Below are 26,959 nucleotides of genomic sequence, written 5' to 3'. Positions count from 1 at the left end.
TGACCTATAAGCAAATCAAGCTTCTTTTTGCCACATCAAGTGGCGCGTGGCATTTCTTGGGCCAGGGGGTCAGACCTGCCCTCCCTGCAGTGGAAGCACAGAGTCTTAACCCCTGCACTACCAGAGAAGGCCAAGCTGTGCTTGTTTCCTCCTTGGTCAGATGGTCATAAAGAGACTCCACCTTCTACGCAACCATAGGCAGGGCTGAGGGAGAGGCATCAATGTGTATCAGGAAGGAGAATGTGTAGGTGAAAGGATGCTCACGTCCCAGACACCAGGCGAGTCCTTGGGATGGCCGCCAAGGGTGGGTTTTTGGCTTCATGCAGGCAAGAGTTCAAGATCAAGTCATAGTAAAGTGAAAGCAGGTTTATTCGGGGAGATACTCCATAGGCAAGAGGGTGGGCCATCTCAGGTGAGAGGCCCTGAAATATGGGGGGAGAGGTGGTTTTTATGGGCTGGGTAATTTCATAGGCTAATGAGGTGGGAGGATTATTCCTACTATTTCTGGAGAGGGTCCCCAGAATTGGGTCACCACCCTTATTTTGGTCTTTTGTGCTGGGCCTAGGTACTGTTATGGCACTTGTGGGTGTGTCATTTAGCTAATGTATTAGGAGCGTACACTGAGGCTCAAGTGGAAGTCGACTTGTCTGTTGTGTTGGATCTTGTTAGTTCTAACCAGTTTATGTTGTGTCCTCAACGGCTATGTTACTCTTTGGAAGGTTGTGCCCTGTGTCTTCCTGTTTTCAGTGCCCAAATGCTAGGTGACACAGATGTCTAGGTCATCCGTTTGTGTGGCTTACTGTGCCCCTGGCCTCTCATCCCAATTCTGGATGCACCACTTACTATGGATTATTATGCCTGCTCAGCTTTATGTTTTGGTGGGTCTAATAGGCAGAACCTAACTTTATAAGACAAGCTAATGATTAAGAATTTTGCATCAAGTCAAAAATATACAAAGGGAATATATTTTTTCAACGTTGTTCTGGGAATACACAGGCAAAACAAAGTTTGTTGATGGACTGGAAGAGAGGTTAGGCTAGAGAGTACTGTTAGGGTCTGAACAACAAAGTGGTAGAGAAAATGGTATAGAGAAATGGATTTTGAAACTTCTAAAGCTGAATGGAAAGGTAGGTACAGCAATGGAGACAGCAAGCATGTTCATGTCATCCTTTTGATGCCAAAATCTTGTCTCTCTGTGCACCAAGACCAAACAGAAATACGGAGAAAGAGTTATGGGGAGGAGAAGGGAAAAGTGGCTTTATTACTTTGCCAGGCAAAGGCGGAACGCAGTAGGCTAGCACTTCAAGAACTGTGCTCCCCTCCCTGGCCAACAGGGAGAGGGCATACAGTCAGGCAAAGTATGCGATAGGGATCAAAGCAGTAACAGTCTCCCATCCTTCCGGGAAGCTTCAAAAAGGGCGAGGTTGCTGACAAAATTAGGGTCTGTGCTAGGAAGATTGAAGGCAAAAGGAGAAGAGGCTGGCAGAGCATGAGATGGTCAGATAGCATCCCTGACTCACTGGGCATGAATTTGGGCAAACTCGGGGAGATAGTGAAGGACAGGGAAGCCTGGCATGGTGCAGTCCACGTGGGGTTATAAAGAGTCGGACTCGACTTAGCAACTGAACACAACACAAGGTCTGAGGTGGTCCAGTCTGCTAATCTTGGTGAATCTCTCTGGTCCCTTTAATTTTGCCCCAGGTCCTTTTGTGACTGCTCCTCCCTTAATTAGCAAGTCTTTTGCCCTTTGGAACTCAGAGAAGGTCCTGGAAGCTGAAGGCCAAAAAAGCCTACTCACCTGGGAGCCCCAGAGTCCAGCTTGGCATCACTTTCAAAAACAAACCACAGCTGTAAAACGAAGGAGACGGGTGGTGTCTGGAAAAAGGAAGAGTTCAGGTCCCATTCTTCACAGTGATCTTGACAGTGTTTACGTACTGAGCAGAAAGAGGCAACAAAGGGGAAAAATGGCTGGATCGGAGTGGCTCAGCTGGTGTTCCTGAGAACTCATTTTGGTAAACAGAAAACAAACCCCCCAAAAAAAGCCCAAAAGGAACAAAAGCAGAAGCCCTAAGCTCCTTTAAATCAAAGGAAGACGGAGAGAAGGAAAATCCAGCCTTTCCCCTTTGTTGGACTGCACCTACAAGGCTTCTGTGCTTGCCCAGCTTCCAAATGGAAGAGCACGGAGTCAGCAACAGACATCATTGGTTTAATGGATGGGGGGCTTACACGTCTGAAGCAAGGTTCTGAAGCGACACCCCACACTGTGAAGTGCAGTGCAGGCAGGACAAGGTGGCAGGCTTTGCTGTTGAAGGGAAGGGGCGATGGCCAGTTGTAGCGGAACTGATTTCAGGCGGGCTCATTAGTTACCAGGGAAAACAGCAGAAGGACATGCCCTTCACCACCCCTTTGATAAGCTATCTCTAGCTGGGGCCTGGGGCAAGTACCTAGGAGGTGTGTAGGAAGGTCAATCATGTGAGTAGGTGTAGGTGAAGCAGGTACAGGTCTCGCCGGGCATGCACAGAGAGGTGAACCACCATCCTGAGTGGCCTAACCATACACCCTCACATCCGCTTCCAGCTATCCTACCACCAGTGAGAAAAGCTTGGCTCCACAAAGCATCAAATACCATTTTCTATTATATACCCATGTCTCCTTATTTCAACGGAAAATAAACATCAGTAACAATCCCCAGAGTAAAAGCAGACAGTCTGGATAGATCTAAATTTCAGCTCCCAGTAAAGCAATTTTTTTCTTTTTGGAGAAATATCTTTTATTAAGACCACATAAAACTGCTCATGTAAGTACATTAAGGGTGAAATTTCTAAATGCACTCACTGCCTTGGAATGAGCAGTCTCTCACATGAAGACTTCCTTTTTTTTTTTTTTAAATTTTAAATGAAGACTTCCTTTTACAGTACCGTAACATATAAGCTTAAAATAAGTTTAAAAAATAAAACAATTTCGTGTAGGTTTTCCGACTGGACACTCAGCCCTTTCGTTTTAACGAGGTTGTGCACAGAATAGTCATTTAGTACTCTTCAAGATCATTTAGCCAGGCTGTTCTTGGGTAGTGCCAAGCAGGTTTCAGGAAACTTGTTTACCTTCTCACGCTGTCACCTTCGGGTCAAAGACAGAAGGACAGCTACTAAGCGACCAGGGCCATCTGCCCCAAGGAACTCCATTCTGCTGCCCTTTTACGAAAGGGCTACTGCACTTCCACACTGAGGTGGGTCACCTGCCCAAGCGCTCTCTTGACAGTGTTCTAGGCTCGAAGGATGTCCCACTGGCCCGCTCTCGGTCGAGGTGTCGCAGAGACAGGGTCGGTGCTCAGTGGTCTTGGCACGCACAGCGCTCCCGGGAAAGCTAGCGGGGAGGCCGAGGAAGGCTCGGCAGGGTCTCCACCCACCAAAGGCGTCTACACTGTCCCGCCCCCAGTCCCCAATCGGGATATCCCCAGAGCCTCGCGGACGCAAAGCCAAGATCCCACCCTCACCCTAGACTCAAATTAGAGGCGACGATCGCAAGCCTCTTAAAACAATCGAGAGGGCACTGAGCCGGGTTCGAACCGGCACCTGGCCACCGACCTTAGCGGGGCGGGGTCGGCCGGCCGGAAGATGGCGGCGGCGGCGGGGACCGCCGGTCACTCTCCGAGCCGCCCTTGACTAGTTTTCGCCGCCGCGCCACCTACCTTGCTAGCGAGGGTTCCAGGCTCGCCGCGCTAGGGGGCAGTGACGAGCATCTGGATCCACCAATCAAAACCCGGAGTCCGGGCCGCGCCCAATCAGGGCCGGGAGGCGGAGACTGGGTGTAGGGTGCAAGTTGGCCGCGCATGTGGTGGACGCGGAACGCTTGGGATCTCTGCGCCAGCTTCTTCGCTTTTCGCGCGCTCTGTACCCCGGCCCCTGGCGCCGGCCTGGGGAGGCCGAGGAGGCAGGGGGCCGAAAGGGCTGTCCCGCTGTCGGCCCTCTGGCGTTGCAGCCGGAACCGCGGAGAGCTGGCTGCAGTGGTCGCGGGCCCACCGCCGCGGCCGGTGCCTCGACCGACTCTCTCTTAAAGGAGACTTCTCCTCAGCGGCTGCTGCAGAGGGAGATGAAGGACCTGTTAGACCGTGAGGCGACTTCGGGGCCGGCCAACTAGGAGGACTCGGCGAGAGGGCGCCCGCACCCTCCCGGCCTTGTTCCTTTGGCGCCGTGAGCGCGGTGTCGCTCTCCGCCGAGCGCGCGGCGTGTGCACGGGGCCCCGGCGGGGTGAGCGGGCGGCATGTTCCCGCGTAGGCCGCCGGCCGGCCTGGCCGCCTGGCTGGTGGGCGCGGCGGCGGCGGCGGCCGGGCGCGCGGGCGCGCGGGGTGGGGGCCTGCTCGCCCTGCTGGCCAATCAGTGCCGCTTCGTGACGGGCCTGCGCGTGCGGCGCGCGCAGCAGATCGCGCAGCTCTACGGCCGCCTGTACTCGGAGAGCTCGCGCCGCGTCCTCCTCGGTCGCCTCTGGCGCCGGCTGCGTGGACGCCCGGGCCATGCCTCAGCTTTGATGGCGGCGCTCGCCGGCGTGTTCGTGTGGGACGAGGAGAGGATCCGGGAGGAGGAGTTGCAGAGGTGGGCTTGGAGGCGAGGTCGTGCTTCCTCTGTGGGGTTGAGGGGAGGGTGGGGGCGGTGGGACTGGGAGGTGGAAACCTTGAAACCTGGGGCCGGCCTTGGTGATCACTGTCTCCCGTTGACCGGGAGGTACTGGAAGTGACGATGCAAGTTACGTTCTACATTGCCTCTGCGGGTTAACTTGATTTGTTGAATTAGAAATAACTGCAGGTGTAGGCTAGTGGAGAGGGGGACTTTGGGGGAGCGTGCCACTCTAGAAATAACGTTTTGGGGACTTCCCTGGTGGTCCAGTGATTAAGAAGAATGCGTTTTTAATGCAGGAGGCGCAGGTTCCATCCCTGGTCAGGGAACTAAAAATCCCATATGCCGCAGGGTGCGGCCAATTTTTTTTTTTTTTTTTTACTAATTAAAAAACATAACGTGGGAAGTTGGTATTGACATGTAAGCTATTGCTCATGTAATCTTTCATTCTTTCAGGAAGATGCAAAGGCTGCCCAGGTGGCACAGTGGTAAAAGATCCACCTGCCAATGCAGGAGACGTGGGTTCGATCCCTGGTTGGGGAAGATCCTCTGGAGGAGGAAATGGCAACCCACTCCAGTATTCTTGCCTGGAAAATTGCATGGACAGAGGGGCCTGGGGTCTCAGAGATTAGGACAACTGAGCAAGCACGCACGCATAGAAGGTGCAAAAACCAAACAGGTTTTAAAATGGACCTGAGGATGTAGATAAGCAATTTACAAAGTTACATTGTTCCAAATGGGATTTCGTGAGAAATGCCAGGAGAGCTCTTCTGTCATTGTGACTCATGGCGGGATTATGAGACTGGAGATTCTGCCCTCTGGGGACAAACCAGTAGCCCACACATTTTAACCTGGAAGAATTAGGTCAGTTTTTCTTGCTACTTCCACTAGAACTCCGAGAGTTTCATTAGGCTCTGTAATCACGTTGTCATCATCAAAAACTTCTGTGAGAAGGATGGTACCATTAGTTGAATTTGTTAATCTGTGGTTCTAAACTGAGCCCTTACAGTTTTCATGTAATATCATGAGGAAACCTTGCTTTGGGTCTTGCTTTACAATGTTGCTGTATATATATATATATATATTTTTTTTTTAAACAAAAAATGTGTGTCTCTCCACATATTCTGCCCCCTGAACTCTGAAACTGATTTCAAGAACCTCGGGTAGTCCCCCTACCTCAGATAAATTCCGATACAAGTCTGTTCTAGTCTTTTTTTCCTGTTATTTCACACTTTTGGTTAGGTGAAAGTGGAAATATTTCAGTAAAGTTAATACTGTGATCTGTCTGGAAGTGTAGCACCCAGATGCCAGGTAACATTGTGAGTTGTCGGTATATGCAAAGTGTATCTTTAGAGTGGGTAATAATTTTCCTAGCAGTAAAAAGGACTGTTTTACAAATGCATTTTAAACTCATAGCCATGAACAACCTTACTTAAAAACGTTAATGTATCAAAGCATGAGAGGTGGTCTGCCTAGTTTCTGTGTTTTGGGGTATTTTGTTCTCAGGTGTGAGAAATATGGGAAGGTAACTTTTTAGTTGTAAAATTACCAATCAGCTGTTTGAATTTGCATTCTGTTTTTGATGATGATGGAATTTTTTGATGATGATGGAATACCCATGTTCCACAGTCATGAAGTTTGAGGGAAAAATTCCTAGTTGGATTTGGTTTAGGAAAGAAAGACCAGGAAAGGGCCTCTGGGTGCCCTGTTGGGAATAGGAGTTGAGTAGTGTTGGGGCCCGGGTGATAGGTTTCATCTTTTTCATCATGTATTTTTATTGATGATATTTCTAGAACCTCTCTGTTCAGTAGGTCTCCCGTTTCCAGGAGCTGGAGGGGAAAAATAGGGTAAGAAATAGATGTGGTAAACATTTGAGTCCATAGTCAACTACCCGCTGTGGGAGAAAGAAATCAGACAGTTGAAGCACTTGATTCTAATCCAGCTCCTGAAGAGGTATTGTTCTGTATTAACCCACTTGGGGTTAATACAGAAGCTTAGACAAAGGCCAGTAAGAGCACTTAAGGTGCCCTTTTTGACCCTCTCCAGCCTTGTTGTTCCAGTAAAGGCCCTCATTTAACTCTCCATGTCCAGTTCATGCTTGAGTTCAGTCATATACTTAAAATTTGTTCAAGTCCATTTTGAGGATTTTTAGAAATGTTATCTTGATGGGGGGGCAGGTGATATGCTGTCAACTGTATGTAGGTTGTATGGTGATTTCAAAGGTCTTTGTTCTCCTAGCTTGTCATGTTTGTATTTTATTATTAATTAATTAATTCTGAGCGCACTGTGTGCGGCTTGCTGGGTCTTAGTTTTCTGGCTGGGGATCCAGACCACGCCCTTGGCAATGAAAGCAATGGATCTTAACTACTGGACTACTAGGGAATTCCCAGTGTTTTATTGAATAAGATATTCTGGGTACCGGTTAGCCTTTTTAGGTTTGGTGGGTTTTTTATGTATATTTTAAACTTTCATACTGGTATAGCCAACTAACAATGTTGCGGTAGTTTCAGGTGAACAGCAAAGGGACTCAGACATACATAGATACGTATCCATTTTCCCCCCAGACTCCCTTCCCATCTGCGCTTAGGCTTGGTGCTTCATTTTGTTTGCTTTACAGGATGCACTGCTGAGGTTGGAAGATCTTAGATTCTGTTGGTGCTGGTTAGATGATTTTGGGTGGCCTCCAGAATGAGCAGAGTCCACTGTGCTTCGGGACATGTGCATTTCTTTCATTGTTCGTGGAAGAAGAGCGTGATTGTCCCATGGCCCCTAAATCACAGGCTTTGGCTCTTCTGTGCCATTTCTGTACCAGCTTGTCCTGGTACACACTCATTCTGATACGGCGGCTGTTACACAGTGGTGGGCTGTAAGGCTCCCTTTTTGAATGTGAACATCTTAAATAGGAACTCATTAGTTGAGAATCAGCACAAAAATTTGAGGAAAGAAGTAAATTGTGCTCATTGATGGTCCAGGTATAGAAATCAGGTATTTTAATGCTTATTTTAATGCTTTCTTACCTGATTGACTTTAATTAAATGACCGGACAAAATAACTTTTAACCACTGTTTTTGGTGCTGACTGGCGTTCTGTGAGTGCAGGGCAAATCTTATGGAAAAATATTAATAGTAATTTTTTTTATTATTTTGGAACATTAAAAAAAATTACAGGAACAAAAAGGAAGTTAAGAAATATGAAAGACTAGCGGAAGATGTTCCATTAATTTCCCTCTTCTTTTTAAAAAAACTTACAATTCATTGCTCTAGAAATTTGAGTAAATATGTACCAATAAAGTTGCATGAAGAAAATGGGCCAGTTTCCTATTTCAGCCTTTAAACTTTTCACTGTGCTATTAATTAGATAAATAATGATCAAGAAAAAGTCCTTTTGGCTTAAAGGGACTTTCCACCCCCACCCCCCCACTGTCACTTAAGGATGTTTTTACTCTCATACATTCTTAGATAATCAGAACTATGTAAAAGCTGAGTTGTTTTGTTTTGTTTTGTTTTTTGAGATTGTCTTCATTATCTGATGGTTAGCCAGTTGGCTCAGAATTGCAAGGAGCTATTGATGTCTCATTTCTGGGTTTGTCCCATGACAGTTGTTCTTCAAGGTCTTTAACTTTGACAATAATTTGAGAATTATTGGGAATTCCCAATAATTTGGGAATTTGAGGAGGGGATCATTGAAACACAGCAGTGTTACTTTGGTAAATTACTCATTACAGGAATGGCTTCATTTGAGTCATTTTGGGGCCTTATATTAAGCTCTACACTTAGGGTAGGATTCCCCTAGATGAGCCTAATATGATTATACTTATTTTTCTGTTTTCATGATTTTATGCCTTCAATTTCTATAGCTTTCCATACAGCCTTTCTTAAATGTTGAAATGATTTTATTTTGAAGAAAGGAAAGCATTGACTATCTTTCTTTGATCCTCTTACTAATCTGGTTCTGCTGCTATTTTGGGTTTAATCTCTTTTGTCCTTATTTCTCCCTTGTTACTTAAGTCTCTTAGATAACAAGGTGTAGGCAACCATCCCCTCCAAATGAGATTTGACACAGCAGAATAATGGGATACATAGTGAGAGGTGTTTTTTATTTTTTTCCTTCACACAAATAATAGTGACTGTGCTGATGATGTCTGTCATGTCAGCATTTAGAAATTGAGACCCCTCTGAGATTCTTAAACCTGGGACAGTGATCATTGACGTTTTCATGATGCAGTCTTCTTCTGGCATTCATATTGTGCTATACAAAGAGTGAATGTCATACCTTCACAGGACTTTGCTATCCCCCTAGGGACTCAGTCTCATGATTTTTCAGGGTCACCTAGTGACCTTTAATCTTAAGAGGCTGATTAAGCAGTGAGTCAGAAACTCTGTACCACTTTGAGTCTTAGAAGGCCATTAAAAATATTGCCTATAGTCATATAGTTTAATTTTCTTAAAACCATATTACTGTATAAATTTATGAGCCTCTGATGTATTTTTCTCAAGACGTTCCTGCCCCTCTTCATTATGTGGTAAGGACATTCAAGAGTCCAGCTTAACTTGTGTTGAAGGGTGCTTTGCTAGTCCTCAGCAGGCCATGATTGGTCTACGTGATGCCTGCATTGTTGTTCTCACAGCCAAAGCTAGCTGTGTCTTTACTTTTGCTTTCTCCTCTGCAAGACCTTATTGCCTACTCTAAATTTCCTTCCCTATTTCTCTATGGTTTTTGAAACGGTATTAGTCAGTCCTGTTTTGCAATGTTTAATTCACATTGAAACTTTTAAAAAATGGTTAAACATTTTTCATCAGAACATCAATATAAATTGACTGGCTAGGGTTATCAGTTGCAAACAGAGAAACTGATACTGGTTAACTTTCTTCAAAAAGGGTTTAATCAGAAAGGTGTTAGGACACACAGCATTGCTGCAAGGCCAACGAGAACCCGTTGGCTTGGAGGATAGCCAAGCGCTACAGGAACGCCCTGCTTTGGGCAGTGTTGCTGGTTTTGTTTCCCCAGATCAGTTGCATTTCTCCCTCCAGATAAGTGAGGAAATCTGTCTCTGATTAACCTCATTGGATTAGGCGTTAACGTGATCACTGCTAGGGCGAAAGAGACTGGGCTGTATCTCACCTGTTTGGGGGTTCTCAGTAGGAAAAGATTTCAGGTGGTCAAAACACAAATGTCCTCGTACACAAATACTTTCATTGAAGTTCAAAGTTAAAAAATCAGAGAATTGGAATAAACCTTCAAGGAATAATGTGTTCATGTTACAGGTGGAATGGGGGAGACTGGAGGTAAAAGGACTTGTAAATCCCAGCTTGAGTTGGCAGAGCTAGGACTAGAACCCAGATCTCTACACTGTCATTTGGATGGCTCTAAACTTTTAATTGGGGGATACTGGTATGATTTTGAATTTTCGGCTTCTAAAGCAGTGTATTAATGTAATCTTTTAATAAGAATTTGAATTATTGAGGCCTGCTGCTGCTAAGTTGCTTTAGTTGTGTCCGACTCTGTGCGACCCCAGAGATGGCAGCCTACCAGGCTCTTCTGTCCCTGGGATTCTCCAGGCAAGAACACCGGAGTGGGTTGCCATTTCCTTCTCCAGTGCATGAGAGTGAAAAGTGAAAGTGAAGTTGCTACCTCCATATTTATTTTACTCAGTTTATTCTGCAAACACTTATTGAGCATGTAATGTTTACCAGTTACTTGCTAAGAGCCATTTTAGTAAGGAGGATAGGCATAAAGATAGATTAATTATAATATAGTGCAGTATGTTTCTGCAGAGGAATAAAAGTAAATGTGTATGATTAACTCTTTCTTGGAGTTAACCTTGAACTTTATGTTTTTGGTTTTTTTTTATTTATATTTTTAGTTATTGACTGCACTGTGTCTCGGTTACAGCACATGGGATCTTTAGTTGTGCCATACGAACTCATATGTGGGACCTAGTTCCCTGACCAGGGATTGAATCATGTCCCTTGGCATTGGGAGCACAGAGACTTAGCCGCTGCACCACCAGGCAAATCCCTTTGTGCGGTTTTTGAAGGTTAAAGAGGAGTAAGAAAGGGCGGTTCAGACAGAACATATCAGTAGGTGGTATCTTCAGTCTTGAATTGTAAAAGTGACAGAGTCAGCCAGCAGTCTTGTTTTGCTAACTGCTGTTTAAAGATTAAAGGGAAAACCGTGTTTTTTTTTTAAAAAAATGGTGCTGGGACAACTGGAGATGCATTTGCGAAATAGTGAATTTACACCCCATACTTCACACTGTACACAAAAATTAAAATGGGTCAAAGACCTAAATGTAAACTAAAACTTGTGGAAGAAAATATAGGCATAAGTTCTTAGGATACTGGATTAGGCAGTGGTTTCTTAGCTATAACACCAAAAACGTGAACAGTCAAAGAAAAAATAGATTAATTTGATTTCATCAAAATTGAAAACTTATGTACAGCAAAAGTTACTCTTAAGAAAGTGGAACAACAGCCCACAAAGTCAGAAAATATTTGTAAATATTTAACAGGAGACTTTCGTTCAGAGTATATGAAGAACTTTTAAAACTTGACAGTATGAAGAAGGACATGCAACCCAACCCCTTTATTCTTGCCTGGAGACTCCCGTGGACAGAGGAGCCTGGTGGACTACAGTCTGCGGGGTTGCAGAGAGTTGGACATGATTGAAGCTACTGAACACATACAGAGACGAGCTTAAAAAAACACGCGCAGGGTAGTTTTAGGAACTGATTGCCAGCGTGCTCTTTTTTTCTTTTAACATTTTAAGGAATAGAATGAATGATGGAGTATCAGAAAGAATATAACTGCCACGATTTTCCTCAGTAAAAATTAGAATTCCAGTAAAATTTCAGTGACATTCTGCCCATTGTAATCTTGATTTTCCTACTGTTTCAGTATTCCCTGTAAATAATTTAATTTTGACCCTTCACCATTATCACGCCAAATCATGTAGAGCTTACATATGTAAATACCCTGCCACGATCCCCCTGGACAAGATATTTGTTCAGTCCAATCAAGGTGAAGAAGAAACAACAAGAATTTCATATTTTACTTTTATTGGGAGTCCAGTCCAGGCAACAAATATAAGTGACTTCAAACAAGTAGTTGGCAAAAAAAGGAGAAAGCCACTAAAAGTACAAAAGACACTGGAAGACCATATTGCAATCAGATCTACAGCTCCTGGATAATTGCTTGATTCTCACCAGAGACTTTCAATATTTCATTCATTTCCATTACCAATAAATCATTGCTTTTGTTCAGAAATAAAATAAAACTTGACAGTAAAGACAACCCAGTTTAAAACAAAGATTTCAATAGATCTTTTCTCCAAAGAAGATACACAAATAGTCCATAAGCACATAAAAATATGCTCAACGTCATTAGTCATTATACTCACTAGGATTGCTGGAATCAAAAATATGGACATTAACAAGTGTTGGCAATGATGTGAAGCCATTGGAACCTTCATACATTGCTGGTGTGAATTTAGAAATGGAAAAACTGCTTTGGAAAATAATTTGGCACTTGCTCAAAAAGTTAAGTTTCCCAGACCCAGTAAATCTACCCCTAGGAATTTACCAAAGAAACTGAAAGCTTTCGTCTGTATGCAGGGTGTATGCAGATATCTGTAGCAATAGTATGCATACTAGCCAAAAACTAGAAGACCCCTGCATGTCCATCAGCTGACGAATGGGTAAACAAGAGTGTGATATATCCATAGGGTGTATCCATACAGTAAAAGCAGAATTTTTTTATAGCAAGTGAATTATCTCTCTTTAAAATAAAGGAGGAAAAATATGTGAGTACTCTTACAATGTAATAGGAAGACAACCGAATTTAAAAACTGGCAAAGGATATCAAATGACATTTCATAGGCATAAAATGTGAGGGCTAATTATATGGCTAGTATTAAGCACTTTACATGTAAATTTAATTTTTATAATCAACCTTTGAAGTGTAGGTACTATTATCATCCTCAATTTACAGGTTAAGAAATAGGGATTGTTAAGTGATTTAATATTCTCATTGATGAATGCTAGACTGGGATTCAGACTCAGGAACTCGTATTTTTATTCCCTACACTTTATACTGTTTTAAACCCACACCACTCTGTGTAAGTCTTTGTGTGGCTAGTTCATTTTTTAGGGCTGACTCCAACCACCCCACCATGCCTGTTGTTTTTCTCCTCCCCAGATCCATTGATGAGATGAAACGGTTGGAGGAAATGTCAGGTATGTTTCGGAGCTCTGGAGTTGAGCGCCACCCCCCAGAACCAAAATCCCAGACAGAAGGGGTTGAAGATTCAGGAGGCAAAGAGCACCCATGGGAGATGGTGATGGATAAGAAACACTTCAAGCTGTGGCGGCGTCCCATTTCAGGCACCCACCTTTACCAGTACCGAGGTGAGTCCTGCCCGGCTGCTGGGGGTGTGTTTCGCCCCAGCAGGTGCCCGCCACTCTTTTCTCTTACACTCTCCATTCTGGTTTTGTCCCGGGAGCACTGTCCTGGTGTGCTGCTGTTTTTCCTCTCCCCAGTGAAGGGATCATGGCATCCGGTCCCATCACTTCATGGGAAATAGACGGGGAGACAGTGGACACAGTGGCTGACTTTATTTTTCTGGGCTCCAAAATCACTGCAGATGGTGATTGCAGCCATGAATTTAAAAGATGCTTACTCCTTGGAAGGAAAGTTATGACCAACCTAGACAGCATATTAAAAAGCAGAGACATTACTTTGCCAACAAAAGTCCATCTAGTCAAGGCTATGGTTTTTCTAGTGGTCATGTTTGGATGTGAGAGTTGGACTATAAAGAAGGCTGAGCACCGAAGAATTGATGCTTTTGAACTGAGGTGTTGGAGAAGCCTCTTGAGAGTCCCTTGGACTGCAAGGAGATCCAACCAGTCCATCCTAAAGGAGATCAGTCTTGGGTGTTCATTGGAGGGACTGATGTTGAAGCTGAGACTCCAATACTTTGGCTACCTGATGCAAAGAACTGACTCGTTTGAAAAGACCCTGATGCTGGGAAAGATTGAGGGCAGGAGGAGAAGGGGACGACAGAGGATGAGCTGGTTGGATGGCATCACCAACTCGATGGACATGAGTTCGGTTGGACTCCGGGAGTTGGTGATGGACAGGGAGGCCTGGTGTGCTGGTTCATGGGGTCGCAGAGAGTCGGACATAGCTGAGCAACTGCACTGATGACGAGCGTCTCCTTGTCTTTGTTATGCTCTGCTAATGGTTGCCTTTGTCATACTTTGCTGCCCCAGTGTGACTTCTGGTTTCTGAATCGGCCTTTAAGATCTGCACGTCAGTACTCTGCTGTTGAAATGCAGTTACGTGATGGAATAGAGCCGGTGATGAGTGTGGCAAACCTTGCTTATTCTCTGTTCTAGTGTTTGGAACCTACACGGACGTGACACCACGGCAGTTCTTCAATGTTCAGGTAAGTACGTTTCTCCTCCCAGATGAGGAGCTGCTAAGCCTAGAAGTCCACATGAGTGATTTCTCTGACTTACAAGATGTTGGCTTCAGTCCATCCCTCTGCCCCTCATTTCACGTCAGATAGCCTCTGGGTGAGCCTTTGACTTACAGTTTGCCTGCTGGGGATGAGGCCAGTTCTGCTCTTTATAAGACTGTTGGGAAGATCAAATAGAGGAAGGATTTGAGTGCTTTAATAAGACTTAATAGTTTTTTCCCCCTAAACAATTTGAGGGTAAGTTACATACCCTTTATTCCAAAACCCTTCAGTGTGTATTTCCTAAAAAACTGGACATATTCTCCTAATTAGCCATGGTACCATTATAACAAAGTTAGCAAATTTAACTGATGCAACGCTGATAGAATCTTTGTATTCCAGTTTTACCTGTTGGCTTAGTGATGTCCTTCCCCTGCAGTATACAGATGCAGTCAAGACTTAGCAATCTGGAACTTGTCCACAGTAAAGCTGTTTGTTTAATAAAGATAAGAGTATGTGTTCAAAGACTCTGTTCTTCCTTCCGGGGAAATACAGAAAAGGGGAGCTGGGATCACCTAGAGTTCTAAAAAAATTTTTTCCTTCCTGGAGTTCTCATGTTTTACTAGACTTTGGGTAACTAGTTTGGTGATTACAATACCCACTGCTAACATACAAGGCACGCTTTTCCACTAAGCACTGAATTCTGTCAATCTGTATTGAATTTTTGTTGATTTGAATGTGTGTGATATGTGTCTTACTTTGAGATTCCTTAGTTCTTAGTGATGTTAGAGATTTTAAAAATAATGCAACTGGTATTTGTGTGAGGTGTCTGCCCGTACTTTTGGACTTTTTGTCTGTTTAAAACCTTTTGGAATTATTTCACCCGTACAAATTTCTATCTCTGTTTACTTTATTTTCTCTAGACATGTCTATGACAATATTATTTTCTTAACACTTGTGGGTTTTTTTTTTTAAGATTCACTTTTAAAGTAATGGGATTGGCCTACAGGAAGGGATTTTATTCAAGGACTCTTCGGTAGTAGTAACACAGCTGTGTCTTTGACACTTGAGCACTGCCCTTAGGTCAGATCAGTGTTTCAGAAGGCTCTTGGGTAAGAAGCCCGCTCCTCCAGAGAAGTCTTCTGTAGCTTTGTTTTGGATTTCTTGGGTCTTCATGGTCTTTGCTCTTTCTGTAGCTGGATACAGAATATAGGAAAAAGTGGGACGCCCTGGTGATCAAGCTGGAAGTGATTGAGAGGGATGTGGTCAGTGGCTCTGAGGTTCTTCACTGGGTGACCCATTTTCCCGTGAGTATTGTCCCTCTGGTTTTGCTTTGATCACGTCCACATGGGACAGAGCCCTGATCCTCCCACCTCTCCTCTTCTTTAGTACCCGATGTACTCACGGGATTATGTGTACGTTCGGCGGTACAGCGTGGATGAGGAAAACAACGTGATGGTGTTGGTGTCACGGTACGTGTGCTGAGCGGGGGCTCCTGCCGAGTTGCTGCAGCTTGGCCTTCATTCACACGTGTCTGGTGGGAGTCTGCTTGTCTTGTGAGTGAAGCCGGGGCGCCATGCGGCCCAGCGAGAATGTGACTATCTCAGAGGGTTGAAGGGATGCAAACCTTTCATCAGAGTAATCCTTCAGTTCCTTAATGCTGATAATTAAAGAGACACTGTCTTCAACACAAAGCCTACTGAGACAGGAAACACCAAGTTAACGCACTCTGTTTTTAGAAGTTGGTGTATATTCATTCATGACTTTTCTGATGTTGCCGTTTAAAAGTTAAGAGGCTGCCTTTACTTCGTGACTCCAGCTCCGGTGGTCCTGTGTGTAGAGAGTCCTCAGTTTCTCTCTCTTCTCTCCTTGCCAGTGCTGTGGAGCACCCGAGTGTGCCAGAGTCTCCGGAATTTGTCAGGGTCCGATCATACGAGTCCCAAATGGTTATCCGTCCACACAAGTCATTTGATGAGGTGAGTTGTACATCATCCGAGATGTGATGGGTTAGTGGGATTTTCTCAAGGAACGCCTTTTGTCTGAACTGGGGAGAGCATGCTGGTTTTCCAGCTTGGCTTGCTTCGGATCCACTGGAGCTTGCTTAAACAGTGCTGGGCTGTGGCCTGAGAATTTGCATGTCTTAAGCTCCCAGGGGAGGCTGGTGCTGCTGGCCTGGGAACCACACTTCAGGACGCCTCCTGTGGAGTGGTGTACCTGGAAAACCCTTGAGACAAAGTAGTGATGACCTCTTGGCTCCTGTTACCTGAGGGGCAGTCATGAGAAGACGGTGGCCCTGACTCATACAGGCTTGTTGGCAGCATTCTGAGGAACCAGAGCGAGCTACCCATTCCATCAGAATTTCCCCACAGTGGGCAGAACACGTAACACGTTTCTGGACTCCTATTTCCTTATCAATGCTGTCTGCTTTCTTAAACATTTTATGACCTTTCTTTGCAAAGAATATTTTCTTCGACTTAGTGTGGTGTTTTATTTTTGATGTTTTAGCCAAACCCCTGTTGAGCGTACATATTGATTGTAGTGGTTGCTGTTTTTAGTCCTGTTTACTTTGAAATCACTGTTTCTCCCCATCAGTTACTTGTGTTTTAGAGCTGTATGACTCTTCTCTTAGCCATGCTTTTGTTTTCAGCAAGTTGTTTTATTTACACCACCTATATAATGGGACTCTTCTAAGTGTGACAGAAACTGTGGTTTGCCTCAGTCAGTGTGGTGGTTTACGGGGAGCTGTATGTTGATGTTTGTACTGTTTTAGAGTAATGTGGGGTTTTTTTTGCACATGGGATCTTCACCACCAGGGATCGAACCCCTACATTGGAAGCTCAGAGTCTTAACCAGTGGACCACTGGTGAAGTCCCATAGAGCAGTGTTCTTCAAACCATGAATTGCTACCTGCTAGTGGAAGACAGACTTAATTAGTGCTTGCAAAGAAATAAAACTGTACGCATATTTTATGGAACTTTTGTTTGATTACATATGTACAGATATATGTGAGAGAGAGGCTGAGAAAGAAAGAACTTGGTTGGCAATGTAGAAAGTATTGTTTCCAGTGTGTTGTAAGTACAGTTAAACATGTTTCAAAGTCCTTGCATTAGAAGCAATATGTTACTATTGCCTGGGCAGGCTGGGGACTGTGGGAGTTAGAATTATGCCTCATGCTTTTCTTTGATGTTGCTTTGAAATTTGAACCTTGTCCTTGTATTTCCTATTTCGGGGGGAAGAAAGTGCTTCGAGTCCCAGCATTACTGCCTTTGGAAACCCTGATCATGAAATAGCTAAGGCAGAGTTGGGCCACCAGCGGAGTGTGTTGTACCAGTAAATAGCTTCTTTGAGCTGAGGTGGGGGAACAGTATGAATCATCTGTGTAAGTATTGTAGCATGTTGTGACAAGCTCTTAGGAGAAAGGTAAGACTTGAGTTGGTTCTTGTGAAAAAGCAGCCTCTAGGTAGAGGAAAATAGGAAGGACCCTGGAGGTAGAAGACATGATTCCACGATTCAGCCGCAGACAAAGGAAGGAGGGAACCTTGGATGTTGAGAGACCCAGTGCTTAGAGAGGAAGGCAGAGTTTAGGGAGGAGTCGTGATTACCTTGACCGTGTTTAGAAGATACCTGAAAGCCAGGCAGCTGAGCTTGGATTTCCAGATGGAAGGTAGATCCTGAGCCAGGGTGTGGTGCTCTGTTTTATTGTGGCTCTGCTGCCAGATGACAGGACCTTAGTTCCCTGACCAGGATTGAACCCAGGCCACGACAGTGAAAGCCTGGAATGCTCACTGCCAGGCCATCATGGAACTCCCCAGTTTCTCTTTTTATCATGGAAAATTTGAGATGTAGACGAAAGATGGAGAAGTGGAGAGAGTAACACACACGGACCCTGTCCTCCTTCGACTCCGGCTGTGACCACACTCTTGGCCAGACTTGTTTTATCTGCACTCTTTCTGGTCACTTTCCCACAACCCTGATTTTTTTGAAGCAGATTCTGGTTTTGCTGTAGAAGAACCGAAGAATTCCTCTCTACAAAGAAGAGAGATTTTTTGAAAACATAATATCGTATTCCCTAATATCTAATATCTGTAGTGTTCAAGCTTTCCTGATGATCCATGAATTTTTTTGTATTTATTTGAATCCGATTTCAGATGAGATCCAAATGTTGAAATGTGTTCACACTGTAGCTTTGCATCTATATCTTGAGTTCTCCCTCCTTTTTTCCCCCTTGGAATTGTATTTATTGAAGAAGCAGTTTCTTTGTCCTGGATTTTGCTGGTTATGTTCTCATAGTGTCGTCTAACGTGTTTTTCTGTCCCCTCTGTTCCCTGTATGTGGGCACTTAGAGCTAGAGGCTTGAACAGATTTAGGTTATTTGCTTGGAGCAAGACTGCTGTATTGAAAGGTACATAATGTCTGATATTGCCTTTTTATACAGTTCGCGGGGTTCTCATGGCAAGTATATTGGAGTGTTCTGCCATTCCCTCCTCCAGTGGATCACATTTTGTCAGAACTCTCCACTATGAACTGATGGTCTTGCAGCCCTGCATGGCATGGCTCATAGCTTCACTGAGTTAGCAAGCCCCTTCGCCACGACAAGGCTCTGATCCCTTTCTTTGTGAATTTGGAGGTGATTGATGAATATTACTCAGCTCAACTATTTTATTAGAAGTTACAAAATACTATTTGTATGAACTCTTCATTCTTTCTTCGCTTATTTCCATTTATTAGTTGACATACTTGAAAGTCGTTCAGTCATGTCCAACTCTTTGCAACCCCATGGCCTATATAGTCCATGGAATTCTCCAGGCCAAAATACTGGAATGGGTAGCTTTCCCTTCTCCAGGGGATCTTCCCAACCCAGAGATTGAACGCAGGTTTTCTGTATTGCAGGCAGATTCTTGACCAGCTGAGCCACCAGGAAAGCCAGTACTTGAAAGTTTATACATTGACTATCTGATTTCCTGTAGTTCACAGAGGAAAGGGAAATAAAAAAGATGCTGATCTGTTTCCTTCATTTTACTAGTTTTTAAAATATTGAATTGGTTCTTTCAACAAGCAGTCCTCCAAAGGTTAAAGTTTTTATTTTTTAAAGAAATGATGGGACTTGCCTGGTGGTCCAGTGGTTAAGACTCATACTTCCAATTCAAGAGGCCTGGATTCAATCCCGCGTGCTGTGCGGTACGGCCAAAAGAAAAAAGAGATGCTGTTAGAAACTGAAAAGTTTAAGCATATCTGGTTTGTTTTACAGTCACTTTTGTCTAGGACCCTCTTATTGGCCAGAGTCCTTCTGACTTGACCTCGGAAATTCCCCTGTCTCCTGGTGCTGTATTTCAGGCTCACCTTCTATAGTTTCAGGTGTGAATCTGAAAATGAGCATTGCTTCTAGGAGTCTTAAAACCACACTTCGGCGTTTAGAAGTTCTCATATTTCTGGGCCTGTTCACTCTTAAGAGTAATTTAGCTTACATCCCTGTTCTTTCTATCCATTTAATTCCTTCTTCCTGATGGCAGCTGTTTTCAGTTTTGACTTTTTTCAGTATAGGCAGTAGTGTATGAGAGCTGAGGACTTCAACTTTTCAGTGCAAGTGTTTTATGGGAAGGATCATTTGAAGTTTTTGGTATGTATTAGCTCAGATAGTCTCCTAGCCAGCCTTTGTGGTGTCACTGTTCCCACTGTGCAGGCTTCACCTCTCCTTCCTCTTTACTTCTGTGGTGTTCAGTCTATATCTCTGTTACAGCACCCATCTATCCTATTAATTGGAAGCTCCTGAGGGCGAGGACTAGCATGTTCTTATTTCCCGTATAGTGCCTAGCACAGTGCCCGGACACATAGCAGACGTTCAGAGAGCTGTTGAGTAGATGAATAAAGGACTCAACATTTCACCCAGGGAATGAAGAAGGTGGGCTTTGGTGTAAAGGCGTGAGTCACAGTGCTGCTGTCTACAGCTGTGGCCAGTCTGCTTTGAAAAGTGCAGACTTGGGACCTCCGTGGCAGTCTGTTGGTTAAGATTTTGCCTTCCAATGTAAGGGATTTGGGTTTGACCCCCTGCTTGGAGAGCTAAGATCCTGTAGCCAAAAACCCAGAACATAAAACAGAAACAATAACAAATTTAATAAGTTTTTAAAAGTGGTTCTTTCTTACCCTTTGGGTGGAGCATATTTGCTTCAGACCTCTCCGGGGATCAGGCCCCCTGTAAATCTCCTTAATCTTTGTCTTCAGTGTACCAGGGAGAGGGCTGAGTCAGTGAGAATGGGTGCCTGGCCCTGTGGTCAGGATTCTGGGTTCCTCTTGGCTCTGGTTGAATAGTGGGTGAGCTTGAGCAAAGTCCCTTCACCTTTGTGTGCTCAGTTTCCTCATCTGTAAAATGGGGATTAGCAGCGTCTACATTATAGGATTGTTGTGAGGAGCTGAAGCAGTTCCTGACAACATAGTTGTAAGGCCATGTAAACGTTTATGCTAGTGTTAATAGTGATAGTAGTAAGAGTTAATGTCATTTCAATAAAGATTAAGATATTTAAACATGGTGGGGTATGTGTTGAGGTCTACCCCGACATTCTAAGATTGACTAGAAAGACACATAGGACCCAGCTGACAGTGTACTCACGGCTAAGATTTATCACAGAGATGGGAGGATGCACAGCTGGATCAAAACGGGGAGATGCAGGCAGGGTCTGGAGGAATCCCTGCAGGCTCCCCACACTCCCTGTCCTGTGAAGGCTCTTGGAATACATCCTCTTCCAGCCACAGAAAAGCAGCAACACGTGTGATGATTCTGCCTGGAGAAGCCCAGTGGAGACTCGGTGCCCAAAGTCTGTACTGGGCGCTGGTCACACAGGCACCCTCTGCCTAGCATGTCCTACAGTCCCAGACCACACGGGGAGAGCAGGGGCTCAGCAGGAAGCACGTTGTTTGCACAGGGGAGGCACAGCGAGCCCTGGAGTACTTAACTATTGACCGGGGTCAGGCAGGTACCAAGTTCCTGGACACCACTGGGCCAACCTCACTAGATAGTAACCCCTCAGGTCTTCAGTGTTAACTCTTTTCTGCTCAGGATAAAAAAAATGCCGCTCTCCACTCCAGAGTCCGATCTTGGTTATTCTGTGGCACTGGGTATGGAGGCTGTGAGGGGTAATTTGGGTACCTTCATCTTTGCTGTTTTTCTTTTCCAGAACGGCTTTGACTACTTGCTGACATACAGTGACAACCCCCAGACCGTGTTTCCTCGCTACTGCGTTAGTTGGATGGTTTCCAGCGGTGAGTGGGTGCTTGTGCACAGGGCTGGGTATCTGGGCTGAACGTTTTATTTTTCTCTAGCTTCTCAGTGACTTCAGGGAGGTTAACACTTATTTCATGGGAGGCCTTCCGAGTTCATTGTTGAATACTGTCCTGAAGGTAGTGAAGCCTCCGGCTGCAGTTTGGAGAGATGAGCATTCTGCAGTCCCAAAACGAAACCTATGCCCAGAGGTGAATCGAAGAACGTTTGCTTAATACACACTGTGTACATTAACGCATTTACAGATTTTCTTCTTAGATCGTGTTGGAAGCCTTAAAACGTGTGGTTATAGGACAGTCCACTGGAGAAAGGGGCCACCACCCTTCTTAAAGGCAACAGCACATGACAGCTGGGATTGCATTCTTCCTGGCCAGTCTCTTCCCTTAGAAACGGCTTCATGAGATTTTCTCTTGTTCTCTGTAAGCGGCGTCTTACCCTTCAGCGGGGAATGGAGAGGAGATTAGGTATTTCTACTATTTGACATTTTTCAGCAAAATTGGCTGTGCCACTGATAAGTGATGTTTGAATCACATAAAAGAGAGCCTTTGGGGACTTAGGTGGCTTTTCAAAGGATCCCAGAGGTCCTGGGTGGTTTTTCACTCCCTGTAAGTTGGTTGTTTATCAGCGAGGCTGTGATCTCTATAAGGAGGCACTGACTTCCTACCTGGAAAGAAACAGGCCCTGCTAATTTTGAGCCTGGTGGCTCAGCGGTAGAGAATGCACCTGCGGATGCAGGAGACTCAGGTTTGATCCCTGGGTCTGGAAGATCCCCTAGAGAAGGAAATGGGGAAACGGTAACTCACTCCAGTGTTCTTGCCTGGAAATCCCATGGACAGACTTATAGTCCATGGGGTTGCAAAGAGTCAGACACGACTGAGTGACTAGAACAATGAAAACATTGTGAGCCTGCTGGTTTGTGTGCTCGCCCACCCAGACTGCCCTCTCTCCCAACAGGCATGCCAGATTTCCTGGAGAAGCTGCACACGGCCACTCTGAAAGCCAAGAACATGGAGATCAAAGTGAAGGACTATATCTCATCTAAGCCTTTGGAAGTGGGAAATGAGGCCAAAGCCGCCACCCCATCTTCTGAGCGCAAGAGTGAGGGCAGCTGTGGGCCTGCCCGCATCGAGTATGCTTGACAGGCCCTGGGGGAAGCAGGGCCAGCCGGGTTCCAGTCCTGTCTCGGCGTCATCACGCCCTCTGCTGCGAAACAGGGTGGGTTCGAAGGGGTCTGCTGTGCCCACCACCGCGGGCTGATGCAGTACTGCTCTCAGAGCCCTGCTGCTCTGTATCGGAACAGAAGGAGGAGGCATCGAAGGGGCCTGGTCACGTTCTTGGGCCACGCGTTTTGAAACTGGTGTTTCCTGGAGCTCCTCTGGAGCCAGCCTTGCCTCAGGCCGGAGGGGACAGCATCCTTTGCTTTCTCTGCCCACATCCGTTCTCATCCTCGGTTCTGCAGCACTTTGGGTGGGTTTCCTTTGGTTCTGAAGGTCCAGCTGGACCACATGGATGGTTGAGTCTCCAGTGAGGGGTCGTGGCCAGGGGCACTCTCGGCCAGAGTCCTGGTGTCGAGGGGGGTGTGAACTGTCGCTTGGCAGTGTAAGTGCCTTGTCCTCGCCTTCCCGTCTCCAGGGACATAAAGTTTGTTCCAAGAAGTGTCGATCTCCGCCTCCCGTTGCCGTTTCCCACGCAAAGCAGTTTCCCTGAGTCAGCCGGTTCTTCGGCGTTCATGTGCTGTGTCCGTCTGGGCCACTGCCTCCCTGTAGCCCATTTGCCAAGAACGCTGGGAAGCTGATGCTGTCAGACAGTGACTCTGTCATCAGTGGTTTTGATAGGATCAGTGGAGATGCTCAAAACATTATCCAGTTTAGCTTTGTGTGCTGTGTTGTTTTTAACTTTTGTGTTAAAGACGGGGGGTGGAATTAGGGAATGGAATAGGATTTTTTTTCCCATAGTCTGGACTGTATAGACAGCACCGTTTTGATTCAAGCATTATTTTTACACTTTGATTTGATGCTCACAAATAGGCCATCTTGGAAGGCTGAAGGCAGAGGGTTGGGGGTTGGGCACCTCCCTGGAAGCTCTCAGAGCTACAGACAAGCTGTGTGAGCAGACAGATGCAGTCGGTCCCAAATGCTCATATAAGGGGGATGTGACTTATGTGACCATGTGAAAAACTTTTCGTCGTCTTCTGAGCTAAAATTAAGGCAAAGCACACTGTTACGATAAAGTCACAATCAGATGGGATCGGCCTGGCCTGGCTAACGGGGCTTATGGTCGTGCTGCAGTCTGACTGGGAGCATCGGGACGGGCTTCAGGGCTTCAGATCCTCCTCCTCCCCCTTATTTCTTAGAATATGAATGACTAGGTTTCCCCCACCCCCACTTGCTACCCTTTTGTATTGCTGAAAGAGGAGCGAAAGCGGAGATTAAGCCCCTTAACTTTTTTGTGGCCTAAGTTTTGTGCCAAGGAAATGCCTGCCCCACTCTTTGACGTCTTGCAATCTCTGCGTCGTTGGCAGACCAGAGGGGTGCCTCAGACAGTCCCGCTTCTCTTCATTGGTTGTGTCTCCCTCCTCATCCCCAGGGATGAGTCCCTGGGTTGCGTTGGAACTGAGCGCCTGTGACTGTTGGGACGGGTGGTATGGGCGAGTGCCGTGAGTACACTTGAGCAAAGGAGCTGGGCGTTGCTCATGTGCTTTTTGGCAATTTGACTCTGCACTTGGTGTTGGTTTGTACAGTTACTTACGTCATTGTAATGATTTCACTCCTGACTGTGACGTTTTTACCAAATGCGTGAATAAATACATAAGGATTGGTATGAAAGAATGTGTCTTCGGACGTACGTTGTCAAGGAAGTCTTGCATACTGAGCTTATTGTTTCTCCTGGTCAAAAAGCGTATTCCCGCCAGCAGAGTTGGTATATGGAAGCAGCAAGGTTTGGTCTTCCCTGGAAGTAACTGACACACCACCCACCACCTTGTCTATAGACTATAAGGCCTTTCCAGGTGACCAGATTGGCAGTTGAAAACAAACCACCCATTTCCACTTCCTTGTCTGGATCCACTGGTAACCCACACCCTTTGCTTTGAAAGGATGGGCTTGGTGGGAGCAGTGTTAGAAGAGCGTCAGGACCTCTGGCCTGGGTCTGGAGCCCTGGAGCCGAAGAGGGGCAGTGGGCCCCAAAGCCCAGGGCGTGGTGGGAAGTGAGGTCACAGGTGGTCCTGCTGGGATGCAGGTTGGTGTGGGTGACAGCTCCATTGAAGACTCCGAGCACACGATGAGTTCTGAGTGTGTGTGTGATGCTGCCTGTGGGAGACATGAGGTGAACGTGAATGCACGCCCGAGACTGCGGCGGCTCCTCCACAGTGCTGGGAAGCCCTCAGCTAGCAGGCCTCCTGTTAGAGGGCGTGGACTGTGGGTACACGCGGGCCTGTGCAACCCTCACATACGGACAGAGCTGGGTGCTGGCCTGCGCCCTGCTTGGCACCCTGCCCGCTGTCCAGGCTACGCGTGAATGCTTGCACAGAGAAGCAGTTGGGTTCCTGAGAGCAGCGTTTGTGCTGCCAGACAGCTCCAGCTTTCAGGAAGTTCTTTACATTGACGCCAAGTGGGCCTCATCCTGTCTACTGAAGGGTCAGTCCCTGAGCTTGAAGCAACACTGGAAAACTCTCCTGCGGAAGAACCCTTCATTTTCTTGAAGGTGGTGCTCATGTAACAGCTTTTCCCAGGCTTTATGTCACCAGAACTTTAAAAATCCTCCAACCTTTTGAGTACTTCTCTGGTGGTCCAGTGGTCAAGACTCTGCCTTCCAATGCAGGGCGTGTGGATTTGATGCCTGGTGGGGAGCTAAGATCCCCCATACCTTGTAACCAAAAATCATGAAACAGAGGCAGAAGCAGTTTTGTAACAATTCAATAGAGACTTTGAAAATGGTCCACATCAAAAAAAAGTTTTTAAAAATTCAACTTTTTATTTTGAACAATTTTATACATACAGAAAAGTTGAAAGAGTACTAATAATAAAACCTGGTATACCCCTTCGCCTGCCTTTGCTGGTTGTTAGCCCTATTATAGTGTGTGCTTTATCTTCCTTGTATACACTTGGCTATAACTGGACTGTGTCCTAAAGTGTGTGTGCATGCTGGGACCCTAACCCTCAACAGTGATGGAGATAGGTCTTTGGGAAGTGATTAGTTTAGATGAGGTCATGAGAGTGGGTCCCCGTGATGGGATTAGTGCCCGTTATACTAATTGCTGCCAAAGTTGATCTCCCTCTCCACCCTGTGAGGAGCATGAAAAGCCAGAGAGCTCTCACCAGGGACAGAGTAGACCAGCATCTCAACCTCGGTGGTTGAGCCTCCAGAGTTGTGAGAAATCTTGTCTAAGTCACTCTTGTCTGTGGCATTTCATTACAGTGGCCCGATTAGACTAATACTTTTTCATGACCATCTGAAAGTAAATTGCAAACATTTCATTAAATCCTTGAGCATGTTTTTTTTTTTTTTGGCCTTGCTGTGCAGCATGCTGTATCTTAGTTTCCTGACCAGGGATTGAACCTGTGCCCCATGCAGTGGCAGCATGGAGTCCTAACCACTGGACTGCCCGGGAAGTGCCTGAGCATGTTTGTTTGTTTGTTTGTTTGATAAAGATACTCTGTGTAAACTGCATTGCAAATAGCATACAGATAAACTCTTGTACATAATATCTAATAATTCATATTAAAATTTCCTTGGTTGCTCCCTAAATGACTAGCAACCCACCCCCCAGATTAGTATCCTATTAAGTATTTGTTGCATTTGTGTCCTTTGTCAAGAGCAGCTAAGTAGCTAAGTTGGCAGCCTGCCCTCTGTAATGTAGCTTCATGGGTGCTTAAGATAATTTAGTGCCTGCCTGTCCTGTGCTCAGTCGTCCAACTTTTTGTGACCCTGTGGGCTGTAGACCCCCCAGGCTCCTCTGTCCTTGAAAATTCTCCAGGCAAGAATACTGGAGAGGTTTGCCATTTCCTCCTCCAGGGGATCTTCCTGACCCAGGGACTGAACCTGTGTCTCTTGTGTCTTCTGCACTGGCAGGTGGGTTCTTTACCACCGCGCCACCTGGGAAATCCTTAGTGAAATGTAGTTTTCAAACTGTTGAGGAACTCCCATAGCTGGCCCCCACCCCGGGCTACTTGCCCCAGAACCGCAGGTGCTGACAGCCTTCACGCAGCCTAGAGGATACAACATGGGCGGCAGCTCCCTTGGTCTGCATACTACTAACATAAGCTAAAGTGCCGTTAACTTGTCGCCTGTCTCGTCACGCTGTTGGCTTCTGTTGTGCTGGGATAGCACAGTCGCTGAGCATCTGCTGTGCCCAGCACTGTGCTTCATGCTTTCGTGCAAGATCTCTTATAATCCTACCTGTGACAGCTCTGCGAGAATGTAGCTATCCCTGTTTTATAAGCAGGAAATGGCATCAGAGGTTAAGTAATTTTCCTGCTCAAAGGCGCACAGGAAGTGACAGAGCCAGGGTGTGGACCTAATTTTGACCCTACGAAAACTCTGGCAAATGGCTTCAAACTCGGCTAGTTTCTCATAGGTGGCATGTTCGAATCCTTCCCAGGGCTGTTGACTTAACCTTGGA

The 26,959-nt window shown here is 45.7% G+C and overlaps 1 protein-coding gene and 1 long non-coding RNA gene across 2 annotated transcripts; one reads left to right on the top strand and one right to left on the bottom strand.

The window, feature by feature from the left end:
• Nucleotides 1-811: 811 nt before the first annotated feature.
• LOC120883547 lies at nt 812-4,262 on the bottom strand. Its single transcript, XR_005725806.1, has 3 exons — nt 3,689-4,262; nt 1,799-1,934; nt 812-1,193 (listed from the first exon to the last, which is right to left on the bottom strand). It is a non-coding gene; the product is annotated as an uncharacterized LOC120883547 (long non-coding RNA).
• On the top strand, nt 4,261-24,167 carry STARD7 (StAR related lipid transfer domain containing 7). Its single transcript, XM_040267582.1, has 8 exons — nt 4,261-4,589; nt 12,806-13,014; nt 14,005-14,054; nt 15,263-15,373; nt 15,456-15,538; nt 15,943-16,042; nt 21,236-21,320; nt 22,294-24,167. Exons 1-8 carry the CDS (start codon nt 4,261-4,263, stop codon nt 22,476-22,478), a joined length of 1,152 nt encoding a protein of 383 aa, XP_040123516.1. The 3' UTR covers nt 22,479-24,167.
• Nucleotides 24,168-26,959: the final 2,792 nt, after the last annotated feature.

Source organism: Oryx dammah, unplaced genomic scaffold (assembly GCF_014754425.2).
Source record: "Oryx dammah isolate SB20612 unplaced genomic scaffold, SCBI_Odam_1.1 HiC_scaffold_25, whole genome shotgun sequence".
Lineage (NCBI taxonomy): Eukaryota > Metazoa > Chordata > Mammalia > Artiodactyla > Bovidae > Oryx > Oryx dammah.
Note: the sequence above shows the minus strand (reverse complement) of the source record. Positions and strands in the feature narration are given on the sequence as shown.

Coding starts and splice junctions, on each gene's coding strand:
- STARD7 (XM_040267582.1), top strand. CDS start 4,261: ATGTTCCCGCGTAGGCCGCCGGCCGGCCTGGCCGCCTGGCTGGTGGGC. Junction 4,590..12,805: donor CGGGAGGAGGAGTTGCAGAG/GTGGGCTTGGAG, acceptor TCTCCTCCCCAG/ATCCATTGATGAGATGAAAC. Junction 14,055..15,262: donor GGCAGTTCTTCAATGTTCAG/GTAAGTACGTTT, acceptor CTCTTTCTGTAG/CTGGATACAGAATATAGGAA.